Consider the following 16216-nt stretch of genomic DNA (forward strand, 5'->3'; position numbering starts at 1 on the left):
TGGCCTGATCCATCAGGCTCTCCTTATCTGCAGCAGGGGCACAGCAAAAGTGGAAGCCAGTGTGTTGCAACGGGGCGGGGGGGGGGCAGTGCGCTCCCAGTAGCAAGGGATGATGACAAGGCGGCGCCCGGCCCTGGCAGCGCAAGCAGCCATCGCGCTGCCACAGCTGCATGTAGAGCAGGGGTCAGCAAACTTTTTCAGCAGGGGGCCGGTCCACTGTCCCTCAGACCTTGTGGGGGGCTGGACTATATTTTGAAAAATAATAATGAACAAATTCCTATGCCCTACAAATAACCCAGAGATGCATTATAAATAAAAGGACACATTCTACTCATGTAAAAACACCAGGCAAGCCCCACAAATAACCCAGAGATGCATTTTAAACACATTTTAAACACATTCTACTCATGTAAAAATATGATGATTCCCAGACTGTTCGCGGACCGGATTTAGAAGACAATTGGGCCGCACCTGGCCCCCGGGCCTTAGTTTGAGAACCCCTGATGTAGAGGATCCTCCGTTCGTGGATGCACCCGCGAGCAGAGGATCCTGCCCCTCCAAGCCTCCCTGGCTCACCGTAAGGGGCTCCTGCTTTGCTGCTTTTTAGCAAGCCAGGGAGGGGCGGACGGGAGCCACAGCTCCCCCTCCCTCCCTCCCCGGTCTGCTGCGGCAAAGTGGCAAAGTAGGAGCCACTTACGGTGAGCTGCCCCCCCGCCTCCCTCCCACCCTGGCTGTAAGCGGGGGGGTGACAAAAAAATTCTGCACCAGGTGTCACCTGGGTTTGCTACACCTTTGGTGGAAGCTGCTCTTTTGGGTGAAAACGCAAGCCTGGCTGCTGAGCGTCTTCTGTAACAAAGTCAAGCCTTTCATAGTTTAGAATTACTGTTTGGGGCGGGTTAACTCTGCTCTATTTAGTATGAGGCTGTTATTTAAAATAATGTTCAATGGCAATTAGTAGTCCTTCCCCCCAAAAAAGTGATGTAATACTTACCTGCTTTTATTCTGGATTGGACAACTGTTTGTTGTTGTCCCTTTGTACATAACTTTGAGTAAAATGTTGGGTAGAATTTCTCTAATAACGATGATAGTGAAGAACAGACTCACATGACTAGTATGCTGTGTTCTGTTTGGGAGTTTTGCAAGCCTCAAATTGGAAGGCAGTCAGAGCAGTTAGAGGCAGGAGGGCAGGAGAGGGGGGCAGGGAATGCACACTACCCCCCATGGGAGGGACAATAAGTGTGGGAGTGGTTTTAATGGGTAGGAGAGGATATATTAATTGCAATTTATCCCTCCAGGCACCCACATGTGTGGGTTCAACAGAGTATCAAAATCCCATCTTTGGCAGCAAAAATAAAAGCATAGAAATTAGGCTCTAAAGCAGGGGTCCCCAAACTACGGCCCCCGGGCCGGATGCGGCCCAATCGGCCTTCCAATCCGGCCCGCGACGACCCCCGCCGCCCGCTGCCGCCGCCCGCTCTCACGGCACGCGGCGCAGCGACGATCTAAAAAATCGCCGAAAATCCTTTGTGCGCATGCGTATGGGCCTCTCCCGACCCGGAAGAGGTCATTTCTGGTGCACTTCCGGGTCGGGGGAGGCCCATACGCATGCGCACAAGCGATTTTCAGCTATTTTTTCCCCGCCCGTGTGCGTGTGCGCATGCGCACGGGCGCGCACTCCCCCGCCCTCCGGCCCGCTGCGCGCGCACTCCCCTACCCTCCGGCCCACCGCGCGGTCGGCGCGGCGGGCACCGGCCCGCCGCACGGTAAGTCTGGGGACCCCTGCTCTAAAGCCTTCCATTGGACAGGTCCAGCTATGAAGTAAGCTTGCTCTCCCTCCCTTCCTTACCCTACTTAACTAAGAATCAGGCAGCAACTTGTAAAGTAAGTTTAAAAATTATATTTACTTACTTTATAATCATGTGTTGGTTCACAGCAACAGGAGGAGTAAAAACTATTCAGGCAAAATCTTTATATTTACAGGATAAGCAGCTTCAGGCATCTGCTCGAAGCTGGAGCAAACAGAGGCATGTCTGCATCCATGGCTAGTCAAAGGGAGAGGGTGAGGAACAGGGAGCACTATATGTTCCTTCCTCTCCAGGAGAGGAGGGGGAATGACATCACCCAGAGCCCTCTCAACCAACTGTATTTCTAATGGCCCACCTATCAGCAATACAACTCTGTGGACTTAACCCCTTCTCATACTAACTAGCAAGAATATGCATTTGTTAGCTTTTGCTGCTAATCTCCCACAATAAACCACAAACTCACCTTATGCCCAAACTCTCCAGCTGCCTACACTTTAAAAACAATGCCAATGTGAGTGACTGTTTGTCTGCACACAAATTCCAAATAAAATCTGATGAGTGCCATCAAAGGAGGAGGTCATTTATGGCCCTCTCTGGGCAAATACACTGGCATGGCCTGTTTTTTTCTCAAATTCATCAGAACCACTGAGTAATGGAAGCCTGTAGATCTGACAATCCTCTTTGCATTTTTCTCAACCTGTCCCCACCCCTGCCCCTTTCCATCCTGAGATAGCACACCTGGCGAGTCTGTCTCCAGCCAGAGGCCCAAGAAGGGTGGTTCTTCATATCAGGGCTGCCAAACTCTGGTTCAACCGTCACCATGGGCATAGCCGCGGGGGGGGGGTGTCAGGGAGGGGCAGCTGCTCCCCCTAAATTGATAAAAAATACAAAGCTAGCTAACTGAGGTTCTGCCCCCACAACGAAAAGCTTGCCCGGCCCCCCAACAAAAATCCTGGCTACGCCTATGATCCTCCCATAGAGACACACCTAAATCCACATGTTGTGCAAGCACAGATAGACGTTGCCTGCCTTGGCTTCACAGGAGACATGGCTGCAATCTCTTGCTCCCTCCTCATCTGCTCGCACCAACCTTTGAAAGGCACCTGGGCTCGCGTCTTCAGGAACAGCTGCCGGCTGCCGGGGACCCTCTCCTTCCGAATATGGTAGCCCAGGATGTTGCACCTCTTTGCCCTGCAGCTGAGGCACCGGCCCTTGTCAAAGGTCTGCATGTCTTTGCACCAGTAGCCCTTGATATTCTGGTGGTTGTGCCACAGGGAGTCGATGAACAGGTGGACGGACCTTTCGTGCGCACACTTCACGGTCTGAGCCAGACCTGCACAAAAACAGGGCAGCAGACCGAGCGCTTCTGTGATCTCTTGTTCATAGAGAATGGAAAGAGCTCCCAACCTGGTCTCTTCTCCCCCAGCACTCTGCTGCCATGTCCCTCTTCCGACAAGCCCCCTCCTACCAGCACCAACTTGAAGGACAGAGCCAGCTATCTATATCCCAGGGATGAATTCAAGAATAAACCACCCGCTGCTGCTCTTGAATTATTCCATCAGCAGAGCCAGGAGACAGACTGCAAGGAAGATGAAGACAGGATCCGATTTCAGCAATCTTTTATGATATGGCGCCATGTGCAAGGCCAAAATTTGCCATTCCCAAATGGATCCTCTCAATTATGGATTGTCTCAAATTTGCACCCCCTCAGGGAACCACCTGCACCACCCTAAATCTGGCACTGATGAAGAGGAAGGGCTACTTGAGAAACTCCAGAATTTTTGCCTGCAGGGAGACCATCCCGGAGACCCCATCCCCTTAGGAAGGGCAGCAGCGAGGCAGAGGCTCTCTCAGTGCCAAGCAACAGGAGCAGCAGCCAGAAGTCCAGTCCTCTCCCTCCCTTTGCATCTTGGGAAATGCCAGGCTCTAATGGCAGAGGCGGAAAAATCCAGGAAGGTGGGGGCAGCTGGTTGGCAGCCTGTGCTCTGTTTGCGGGCCAAGACTGAATGAGTGGAACAGCAGGAGAAAAGGCAATAGGAATTGGGGACAGGAGTGCTACGGGGTCAAGGCACAGGGACATTGCCACTATGGGGATCCTGAAGCTCTTTCAGCTGATGCTTAGAAGCACTAAGGACACCCCATCCTGTTCTCTTGCTTGGGCCTCCCCACAGTTCCAAGCACATCCGCCTGTAAACTTTGGAATTCAATCCATTTCACTCAAGAGAAGGGGGTGCTCTTTTGCACATTTTGCATGAAGGGAGCTCTGCTCCTCAACAGCTTCAGCAACATTAAAACTGTCAGCCTTTAAGGGGCCACAGGACTCATTGTCGGTTTTACTGCACCAGGCTATAACAATAATCTCCTTCAAAGCTGTGGAAATATCACATGCACAGATCCTGTGGGAGACGATTTTGCCTAAGGGTGTGTATGGGATGCAACAGTATATTATGGGGTGGGGAGGAGGAGTGCTGAAAGTGTGGGATGGCGGCAGGCACACTTGTGGGCCTCACCCTGGAGAGCCCCAACATTGCCACACCTCCTTCTCTCTTCCTGGCTGGCCTCTGTGAGAACAGGATGCTGAGGGGCCACTAACGTGATCCAGCAGGGCGCTTCTTACATTTGTAATGTTCCTTACCTGTAATTCCATACTGCACTATGTGGTTATAGACATGCATGATGTGGCATCCAGGCTGAAAAGTCCCTCCATTGGGGTAGAAGTCAAAGTGAGCAACAGGCTGCTTGATGCCAACGCTGAGGCCCATTTGCTGCTGGGTGAAGGTGTGGATGGCATCGACAAAGTCTGCGTCATCTGGTGATAAGCGGTCTGTTGGGGACATGCCTTCAAAGAGAGGGCCAGCCGGGTCAAGCCCTGTAGGAAATGCAAACCAGGGCTTGTGATGAGGGCACCATCTCCAGACTGTGCCCGCTGACAGGGTACAGAGACTTCCGCCCATCTCATGACGTAAAGTTCAATGCCTCCAAGAGGGGGAGAGTAGGGGCAATGGAGGTGGTGGGTCATAGCTCAGTGGTAGAGCACGTGCTTTGCCTGCAGAAATCACACCATATTTTTGTAATTGCAAGTTTTTACTAACTGTTTTGAACATTGTGCTTTAATGTTGTAACAGGCCCTGGGATCCTGGGGTGAAAGGCAGGCAATAAATGATAATTATTATTATTATTCTAATGATAACACAGGGAACAGGGCAAAGGTGTCATAGACATGGTGAGGGGTTCTGCAAAGTTTCAGTAAAAGTGTGGGGAGGAGAGCACTGTTAGCCCTTGATTTCCCCCGAGGTGGAAAATCCCAAATGGCTCCATCTTTCCAAGCCTCAGTCTGGAAGTGATGTTTATGGGAGCTGCACCAAAAGTTCCTCTGCTGAAGACCCTCCTCAAGTTTTGCTTCTGCCTCACCTGTAGAACAAAGCACCACCATTCTCACTTCTGGCCTGGGAGCAGCGCTCGCTCGTGGCTTACCAAAATCAAGCAGGTGGAGCAGGGACAGGGGAGTAATCAGACTGCCCCCTACTTTTGCTCTGTCTTTTCCATCCACTCAACCTTTCATTGTTGCTCCTCCTCATGTTTTTGGAAGGCATCTCTTTGACACAGAAAACACACAGCAGCCTATTGTGTAACTGGGTTCAAAGAAGGGGGTAGATAGCCATGAAAGATGTGGAGATAGGTTGCTATGAATGAAGCTATTCAAGGCAGCTTTCATTTTGCAAGAGGTCTCCTTTGCACTAATTCCTCCTAAGCAGGAATGCTGCACTGTTCTAGACTTCCTGGAAGCATTTGGAATATGATTATTTAATTGCAGAAATGATGGGGCCTGCTTCTATGACTGGGAGCCTGTTGGGCTTGGGCCCTTTTTACACACCAGGCCCAAGACAGAACCCAGCACTTTCTCATCTTTGATGCAAGCATTGTTTGCATGTGGCTTGCTCACTTGAAAGCCCCTATTTCTCAGTCCCATGAAATCTACGAGAATTTTCCCAGACCCTACAATGAGCGTCGTAAGAGCTCTCATTAATGTGACAAGACACAATAGGAGCAACTTCAACAAAATGCACATCAGAAGGCAAGACAACCATTGTTCTGGGTGCAATTAGTTCTGAGCACTGAGGTTTTCTTGCAGCTGTCAAATATGAGCAAATGCTACAGAGATGCTTTCTAGAGATTATCCTGCCCAGCCCAGGACCAACACCACAGGCGCTGAGGAGTGAGGTTATCACCCCTCTACTATTGTCCATTGCTACAGTGTCCTTTCTTTTGGCAGTTCAAGATGAACAGGTGACAGCAAAAACTGAAAAGTTTTTAGCGGGGGCAACTAGAATAAGATCTGTCATTTGATTATTGATCTAAACCCCCAAAATGTATTTTATAATTTTTTACCTTTATCTTCTGTACATTGTATTTTATTTTATTTTATTGCTATGGCTGGTGGCTGACGCAAATAAAGATTATTTCTGATTCTGATTCACAGGTACTGTTGAATGAAGCAAAATGATTTTTGTTCCCAAACATGTACAATAAGCTATGCCTTAAAATAGGAAGCGTATGGCAGAAAACCTAATTAATATTATTAGCTGATAATTGATTTTGCATATAGGTGTGTGGGTGTGTATAGAAATTATCCTAGTGTATAAAAGTAAACTTTACATTCATTACTCTCTTTTTCTACTGAATGGTGTATGGGGATGTCCCCTCACCCCATCCCCAGAAGAGAATGCAGGCTGGAAAAAGTTATCCACCTTGGTTTTGACTGAGGGGTTTAAGACAGGAAGCTGCCTTATATGGAGTCAGACCACTGGTCTATCTAGCTCAACTGTGTCTACACGGACTGGCAGCAGCTCTCCAGGATTCTGGGCAGGGTTCTCTCACAGCCCTACCTGGAGATGCTGTCAGGGATTGTACCCAGGGCGTTCTGCACACAAAGCAGCTGTTCTACTGCTGTGCTACAATGGCCCTTCCCCGCAAGGGATGCTTCTTACCTGTAATTCTGCCAATCTTCCTTGCACCCCTAATGTAGCTGCCGGCAAAACCAGAGACGTGAGCGCCAAGGCTGTACCCAATCAGGTGAGCATTGCCTCTGGAGAACTGGACAGATTCCTGGAAGATATCCAGCAGCCATGTAAAGTGCAGGCAAAATGCGGAGCATGCATTGTTGTTGCAGGCTTAACCTGGGGCTGGCGCAAGACATTTGGGTGCCCGAGATGGGAATCCAACTGACCTCAGTCTCTCCCACTCATGAGCATGGGGCACAATTTGGTGGGAAGTTCTCTTGTGCAAGCCCCATTGGAACAGTACAGTTGTGCTCTTGCATTGCTCCCATTCATTTCAATGGAGTTTGCCCAGGAGAACCTCCCAGTTGGGTTTTTTTATTTGTTCCATTAGAATCTCAGCTGTTCCTCCAAGGCTATTTTATCCTCACAATGACCCTAGAAAGTAGGTGTGAGCAACTAGTTCAGGGTCAAACAGGGTGCTTCATGGCTGAGTGGGGATGATGATGATGATGATGGTTAATTGCACTTAGAATCATAGAATTGGAAGGGGATCGTGAGGGTCATCTTGTCCAAGCCCCTGCATTGCAGGAATCTTTTGCCCAATGCTCAAACCCACGACCCTGAGTTTAAGAGTCTCCTGCTCTACTGACTGAGATAGTTGCATTTACTTTTTTGCAATACAACTTATAATATGCAACTTGCAATATGATTTGAACCTGGGTCTCCCCAGTCTACGTGTGACACTCTCACTCAGCCTTCCCAACCTGCTGTTCTCCACATGTTGCTGATTTACCCATTGGTTCTGCTGTCTGTGGTTGATGGGACTTGCTGGACTTCAACGCCATGTAGAGAGCTCCAAGTTGGGCAAGTCTGCTCTAGTCAGCATGTCAAACTGGATTGTACCCCGTGGCCCGAATCCATCTGGCTCCCTTGCAGGCTGAATGTTGCCCCAACTCCCTCAATTTACCTTATCACGCACCCACTCTGGTCTGGGAAGCTGTTCCACTTCCTATGCTTTTTGGACCACATTCAGAATTAATTTGAACTCTGAGATTCAGAGAAAGGCTGCACTCAATAAAAGCCCTGCTTGATCAGTCTGCCGGGCCATGTAGCCCAGCATCCCATGACCCACTGTGGCCAGAGCCTCCTGAGAAACCCCCAAATGGAGTTTGAAGTCAGGCACGCACACACACACGCTCCAGCTCTTGGTCTCAAACAGCTGATATTCAGGGGCAGACAGTCTCTGTAGGTAGAGTCTTGACTTAGCTCTCATGCCTTATACTGTAGCTAGCTCCTGGTGGACCAGGAATATAACTTGCCCTTCTTAAAAGCTCTATAAGCTAGTGGTCATCACCACCACCACATCATGGGTCAGTTAATTCCACAAGTTAGCAGTGCACCCCCTGCTGGCGGCTTTATCCCACTCTGTAGGGCAGAAATCACAGGGAGTTGCTTGATTTCCTTTACAAATAATGCAGGAACTGTGTTCCTTATTAAAGGTAAAGGGACCCCTGACCATTAGGTCCAGTTGTGACAGACTCTGGGGTTGCGCGCTCATCTCGCATTATTGGCCGAGGGAGCCGGCGTATAGCTTCCAGGTCATGTGGCAAGCATGACAAAGCCGCTTCTGGCAAACCAGAGCAGCACATGGAAACGCCGTTTACCTTCCCTCTGTAGCGGTTCCTATTTATCTACTTGCATTTTGACGTGCTTTCGAACTGCTAGGTTTTCAGGAGCTGGGACCAAGCAACGGGAGCTCACCCCGTCACAGGGATTCGAACCGCCGACCTTCTGATCAGCAAGCCCTACCATGGCAGAAAAACTGTGTTTAAAAACGTATTTCTTTAGACCCAGATATGCAGATTGTTGATATGTTTTTAAATCTGTTTTTAGTTTATGGTTGACTTTAATTATTTTGTAAAATGTTTTAAGTAGTTGTTTCTAACTGTTGTCACTTATGATTTTATTAGTTTATTATTTTTGTAAACTGCTTTGAGTGGGGTTTGTTTTGTTTACAATCAAGTGGTATATAAATTTTATGAAACTAATGAAAAACAAATAAATGATAAATAAAAGGGATTGCTTTGCAGACGTGAAAATTTTCATGCTTGTTCATTTCACCCTTTGCTTCAAGCAATGCTTTCTACCTTCCCGAGAGACACTGGCACATTGCAAGTTCCGCATCCTTGTCCGAAATGTAAGACTCCTCAACTGCATATGAATTGACAGAATGACAGGCTATAGAGAGCTGATATGAATACAAGCCTGTGGGGTCAAAATTGGCCCGGGGCACTCCACTCTCCCTAATCAACACTGAATATACTTTACTTCCTTGTTTAAATTCTGCCACCACAATGATCACTCCCCCTTCTAGACTAATGCTCTCTTTGCAGTACCGTATCTTCAGTAGATTGTATGGTTGCAGCTGGTGATCAGTAGGAAAACCCCTAGTGCAGGCTTCCCCAAACTTCGGCCCTCCAGATGTTTTGGACTACAATCCCCATCTTCCCCGGCCACTGGACCTGTTAGCTAGGGATCATGGGAGATGTAGGCCAAAACATCTGGAGGGCCGCAGTTTGGGGATGCCTGCCCTAGTGCAACCTTTGAGGCCTCATCCACACTTCTGCTTGTCCTGTGCTTAGAAATCCTGGATCCAAACAATTTTCCATTTGTCCCACGGCTTTTGCTAGGGAAACCCACTTTTTACCATGGAATCGGAGCAAATGTGAATTTGCTGGTTGACATTTGCTCCAATTCTGTGGTAAATAGGGGGTTTTCCCAGGGGAAGTTGGTGGGACAAGCAGGAGTGTGGATGAGCCATGAGAAAAGAGCTTCCTCCAACCCTGCCCTGATGGTACAGCTCACTGCATGTAGAAAATTAGCACAGCCGGGTGAGGACTGAAGTAGGAACCAGCATGGTGTAGTGGTTAAGAGAGGTAGACTCATAATCTGGTGAACCGGGTTCGCTTCCCCGCTCCTCCACATGCAGCTGCTGGGTGACCTTGGGCTAGTCACACTTCTCTGAAGTCTCTCAGCCTCACTCACCTCAGAGAGCATTTGTTGTGGTTGGGGGGAGGAAGAGAAAGGAGATTGTTAGCTGCTCTGAGACTCCTTAAGGGGAGTGAAAGGCGAAATATCTTCTTCTTCTTCTTCTTCTTCTTCTTCTTCTTCTTCTTCTTCTTCTTCTTCTTCTTCTTCTTCTTCTTCTCTCCTCCTCCTCCTCCTCCTCCTCCTCCTCCTCCTCCTCCTCCTCCTCCTCCTCCTCCTCCTTCCTCCTTGTCATGCTCGTTTTTTTCTCAGGCAGAGAGTTTGAAAAATGGCATTGCCCACCTGCTGCCTCAAGGTGGTAGAGTCTATACCAGGCTTCCTCAACCTCGGCCCTCCAGATGTTTCTGGTCTACAACTCCCATGATTCCTAGCTAGCAGGACCAGTGGTCAGGGATGATGGCAATTGTAGTCTCAAAACATCTGGAGGGCCGAGGTTGAGGAAGCCTGCTCTTGCGTAAGTACAATGTCAAACAAAAATTGATGATCTCTTTCTACTGGTCCACAATAGAAAGTGTCATTTCATACTGTATTACAGTGTGGTGCGCTGGTTTGACAGCCATGGACAGAAAGTCCCTACAGAGGGTGGTGAATACAGCACATGATATCATGGGCTGTCCCCTGAGTTCACTAGATGACATCACAGGAGACCGCTGCCTCAGGAGAGCGAGGAAAATTCTGAGGGACAAATCACACCCCGGGCAGCACCTCTGTAATCTCCTACCTTTGGGCAGGAGATATAGAAGTATAGTCAGCCGCACCAAAAGGTTAAAGAACAATTTTTATCCATGGGCTGTTGGGCTGCTGAATGGGAAAAAAATAGTGCGAAGAAGACTGAGTGTATGTGTAGGGGTGGAAGGGGGCTCGTTTAATTTCACTGCACACAGGTAGTGTAGTGACAAAAAAGGTTTATTATTATTATTATTATTTATTATTATACCATCACATCAGGACTTTACCACCTCCTGCGTAGACCAAACCAACAAAGGCAGAGGATCTGTTGCCAGTGGTTTGCACTCCAGGGTTGGTGCTGGAAAAGTGGTCCCCCACCTCTACACCAGCCCATAGCTATAAGTGGCCGGCACAAGACACATTTACAAATTGTAAGTTGCGGGAGCTGGGGTGGTAGGGAAGCGGCATTAAACACACACTTCATACTGTCTCCTGTCTCTGAGTACGCTTACCTCCAGCCATTCCAGGAATCGAGCGATTTCTTGGCCAACATCTCGGGTGTTCTGCACTGCAATGGGGTAGTGCGCATGCGCAAGGGCCAGCCAATCAGTGATGATCACGTTTGTTTGTGTCAGCTGGGATTTTAGGGCTTCGGCCAGCTTCCAAATCCAGCCTTCTAGCCTTCCATCCACCTGCAGTCATGGAAGAAAACCAAGTCTGTAAAATGATGCCCTGTCGTGAAGTAGCGAGCCTGTGAGCAAGTACCCCTGGGTGGAGCCCCTCAGGCAGGTGGTAACAATTGGTCCCCAAAGTGGGACCATGTGATGGGGCTGGATGATTGACAGAATTCCTCAGCCCCTATAAATTGAGTTAACCTGCCAGGGGAGAGAGAGAGAGAGCATGCCTGCCATGTATTAGACTTGCTGGTTGATGTTCTGTAGCTGGTGCCAGAGAAGAAGCCAATAAAGCCTGGTAACTCGCTTGGTGCCTGTGATTGATTCGTAGCTTGGAGGGAGGACTTGGGAAAGAGACCCCCTCCCTGATAGCCCAAGCAAGGGCAGGCCTGGAGAATTGCTCAGAGCCAGCTGACGGCCAGGCCACCAACTCCTTGCAAACCCCAACAGTGTGCCTTGGGTGATTTCTTCCTAATGGCCAAAGACAGCCTGTCACATCCTTGAATTGGGGCTCCAGTTTTGTCCATCTGCGGCAGCATGAACAATTCCCAGGACAGAAGTTTTATATTTTTGACATCTGTATGGTGACATGCTTATATTTACTCTCACACACCCTTATTTCGGTGGAAAGAAAGAGTATAATTCTGCATGTGAGGCCAACTGAATGCAATAGCATGTTGCTGTTGTTTTTTAAAAGGTGTATGGTTAAGACCATGACTAAATAGATTCTCCTCATCCTTTTGGGGTGAGTGAATATAATATCTTGTTATAGGTTTGAGGGGGCGGCCTGGGACTCCCCCCCCCAAACCCCCTAGAAATTAATAAATGGTAGGATTTCGATTATCTGGAGTATTGAAAGGAAGACTGCAGGCCAGTGGAAAAATACAGGCTAAGCTACCTTTCCAAGCCAGGGCCTCACGTGGGATAGAGGTGTTAACATGACCAAAGGTGCTGATGGCCCATCCAAGAGGAATCTTGGGCCTGGGCAGAAAGAAGGTTGCTAGGTTAACTGGGTGTGAAGTGACAGGAAATGAGAGTCTTTAGCAAGGTGTGCTGGGAAGAAGAAGGGAGAGAACAAAGTGAGAGATCCATCTTGGGCAGGTTGGCTGAAGGCTGGCTGGGAGAGATGCCTTGCAATCCAGTGCTGCATTAATGTGGGGAATTAGTCCCTCTTGAAATGGCCATGCTGTAAGTTCTGGAATTCCTCCAAGCAGACTGAAGGTGTAAATATGTGAATAAATAATATTTCTTAAAACTATGACATCTTCAATATTCCAAAGGACCACAAACTTTGGGTGAGCGCTAATGAGTTCTTCCCAATGTTAAGTCAGAATCTCCTTTCTTGTAATTTGAATCCAATGGTTTGGGTCCTGCCCCCTTGGAGCAGCAGAAAACAAGCTTGCTCCATCTTCCATGTGTCAGCCCTTCAGATATTTGAAGATGACTATTACATCTCCTCTCAGCCTTCTGCTCTCTAGGCTAAATATACCCGTGTCTGCAAATGGTCTCAGGGCCGGTGCGTCCATTTAGGCCAACTAGGCAGTTGCCTAGGGTGCGAAAATGGAGGGGGCGCTGACCAGCCTGCCCCGCAACCCCCCCGCGCAACCGCCGCCCTCCCATGGCGCGCTTGCACTCCTCCCGCCCATGGAGAGGACGCTGTGAGCTCCTCAGCGGCTGCAGCGAGCAAGCGACGGCAGCGCCCGTAGCTGAAACCTTCAGCTATGGGCGCTGCTGCTGCCGCTGGCGCTCACTGCACTTTTGGCTTGCGCTCCTCCTGCCTATGGAGGGGATGCAGTGGCGTCAGTGGCGTTGTGCGTGCGTCATGACACATATGCCTGGGGGGCGCCGGACGGTGCTTTTGCCTAGGGCGCAAAAAGCCCTAGCACCGGCCGTGAATGGTCTGGAGTCATTCAAAACACTTGCATTAGGCATCCTTGGCGTAGCAAGAATTTGAGATTGAGCAAAAGGAGGTGGCAGAGGTGTAGTGTGGGCAGGGTGAGAGGGCCAGTGCCCCAGACACACTTTTTTCCAGGGTGCATTTTGCTCCCCACGCCGCCCTTTCCAGCCCCATGCTGGTTTGTGAGTCTGATCCCACAGGGCATCAGAAGGATGCAACAGGCACGTGATCAGGCTGAGTGGAAGGGTGCATGCCTGCCCAGTGTCACCCTCCTCACATTGCCCTCCATGTCCCGCCTCCCTGGGGTGCCCCAGGTATGCCCCCCCAGGCGCTGGGAAGACACGATCCGCCGCTGGGAGGTGGTAAAATCCTGAAATGGGAGAAGGGGCTGTGCCAGTGCAGTGTAGGTTTGAATGCCCCTTTGTTATGCCGTTCCCTCCCACCCCACAACAACCTCTCTTCACGTAGAAAATAGCACAGCAGAGTGAGGAAGGAACCTTTCTCCCTGCTATGCTTGTCTTTTCTGGTAGGGAGTTTGAAAAATGGCAATGCCCACCTGCTGCCTCTAGATGGTACAGCCCATAACAATGGGTCAGGACTCTACCACCTCCTACACAGAGCAGGCCAATGAACAACCTTTGAGAAAAAATGAAGAGGGGGGATCCTGTATGAGACCAGATTTATCTAGATATCAAAATTCAGCTGAGCAACATCCCTGGATAAGAAAGAAAACGTGCTGTGAAGTTCATTACCGACCATCCGTGGACTATCATCACCAAAGGAAGAGAGGCATTGAAACGGCATTTTTCAAGAGTATCGAACTGGTTAAATTCAATCAGGCAGCCTTCTTCAATGGTATTTGAGTAGAGCAGGAACTTTGTTTCGGAGCGGGAATGACTGGTCCTTCGGATCGGCTGCAGTTGTGGCCCTGCAAAGAGATGTTTCAGAAATTTATGGGTTTTTCCCCCCATAAAGTTTACACACCACTTGATTGTAAACAAAAAATGAAAAACTCAAATTGGTTTACAAAAAAGATAAAACAATAAACAAGGTGAAGAAAAAAACAATGCAAGACTTTCAAAAAGTATGATACATTGGGCAAAATATATTGGTCATAATATTCAGTTAGAAGATGGGGAAAATTATGGAAGGATGGAATAAACTTTACAGCATGCAGTTTACTTAAAGAGAATGTAATGAAAATGATGTATAGATGGTATATAACGCCAGTGAAATTAGCAAAAATGTATAAAACAAATTTCTAACATTGATTTCTAACAAATTTCTAACAAATTTCTAACATTGATTATGTTAGAAATGTAAAGAAAAAGATGGTACTTTTTATCAAATGTGGTGGTAAGGAAGTAAATGCATTCTGGGAAATGATATATAATGAACTAAATGATATATAATGAACTAAAAAAAATGTTGAAATATACATTTGTAAAAAAAAAACCCAGAAGCCTTCCTCTTAGGAATTGTAGGTGGAGAAATACACATGCAGGATAAGACATTATTTTTATATGCTATAACTGCAGCGAGAATATTATTAGCCCAACGATGGAAGCAGGAAGAGATACAATCGAAAGAAGAGTGGCAGATGACATTAATGGACTATGCCGAATTGGCAAAATTGACTGGGAAAATTCGGAACCAGCAGGACCAGAGTTTTTTTAAAGACTAGAACAGGCATCCCCAAACTCCGGCCCTCCAGATGTTTTGGCCTACAACTCCCATGATCCCTAGCTAACAGGACCAGTGGTCAGGGATGATGGGAATTGTAGTCCAAAACATCTGGAGGACCGAAGTTTGGGGATGCCTGGACTAGAATAAATTTATGTTGTACCTGAAAGACAACTGTAAACAACTGACATTGCTAATAGGATTAGAAGAAGTTTTGTAGGCTTAAATTATCATTTATTACTAAAAGTAATTTACAAATTGTTTATTTAAGATTATGATTTAATAGTAATATTAATAAGAAAAAAATGCATACTAGAGATTAAGCTGGAAAACCATTAGTCGAGGATGAGGGAAGTTCCAGACTTATATAGCCAAATGTTTGCTTATTCTATTTACAAAATGGATGTTATGATGGAAAATATTTGGAAAAACCAATAAAAATTATTATAAAAAAAGACAGTAAACTAAAAACAGATCAAAACTTGCATCAATTTTCTAAATATCTGGGTAGGCTTGTCTAAACAACCCCCCCCCCCCGCAGATGCTGAAAATGGTACAGTGAAGGTACCTGATATCAATAGGCAGGGAGTTCCAAAGTGCAGGTGCTGTCACACTAAAAGATGGAGTTCTTACAAATGTGGAATGGGTTTTATGTGGCACCTGTAACTGTGCCGGTTCTGCTGACTGAAGCAATCAGGTGGGTGTCAATGGGGTCAGGTGATCTCGTAGTCACCCATCTGATGAGTTTTGTTTGGTGGGTCTGGTGCTTTCTTCTTTCTTTCCATGAAAGGCCCCAGGGTGTATGGAACAGGATGCAAACCTATCAAGTTGTTATTTTTGAAAGGAGATGGCTGCCTGTTTCACAGGCCTTGTTCCAACGTTCTAGAGAGCATTTTGGCTGCCAACTTCATTCTAATAAGGCTCCTGTGTTCTTATAAACACACTTTTCCTCAACAAGGTGACAAAGAGAATGGGGGAACTGGCTGACACTGCGAAGGGACTCCTGGTGGCCAGGAAATAAGGCTGGTGCAGTGAAGTTCACCAAGAGAGAACTTTGTTGCTTATGCTGGATCTCTCATTCAGTGGGTCAAAAAGTAAAAAACAAAAACAAAACAAAACTTGGGGCAGTGACAGATGATGAGACCCCCTTTAGTTGCCTTCATTGGCCATGCATGTACATTATGAATGCCTTCTACTAAGCATGTTGCTGCATCATCTGTGAAGGACAAGAAACAATCTCTGGTGACGCTAACCATTTTCTTTCCATTTGGCAGTTTTGCCACAATTCAAATATGGGGGAGAAATTTAATTTTGTGTGCATTTTAATGTGAACCCCCACCCCCTGCCACACTTCCCAAAACAACCAAATGGTCCTCTGCCAAGTGGCAGCTACCCTGCAGAATTTGCCGTGCAATTGTCCAACCAAAGAATGCATAAAAG

General features: G+C 47.7%; 1 protein-coding gene across 1 annotated transcript in view; it reads right to left on the reverse strand.

Moving 5' to 3' along the window:
- Positions 1-16216, reverse strand: part of LIPC (lipase C, hepatic type) — a 53673-nt gene that overhangs the window by 6174 nt on the left and 31283 nt on the right. Inside the window, exons 2-6 of the mRNA XM_035132173.3 lie at positions 13846-14021; positions 11035-11214; positions 6794-6911; positions 4441-4674; positions 2896-3138 (exon numbers count right to left, since the gene is read on the reverse strand). Of these exons, the coding sequence (XP_034988064.3) occupies positions 2896-3138; positions 4441-4674; positions 6794-6911; positions 11035-11214; positions 13846-14021 (951 nt within the window). The remainder of the gene's footprint in view (positions 1-2895; positions 3139-4440; positions 4675-6793; positions 6912-11034; positions 11215-13845; positions 14022-16216) is intronic.

Source organism: Zootoca vivipara, chromosome 13, assembly GCF_965207765.1.
Source record: "Zootoca vivipara chromosome 13, rZooViv2.hap1.1, whole genome shotgun sequence".
NCBI lineage: Eukaryota > Metazoa > Chordata > Lepidosauria > Squamata > Lacertidae > Zootoca > Zootoca vivipara.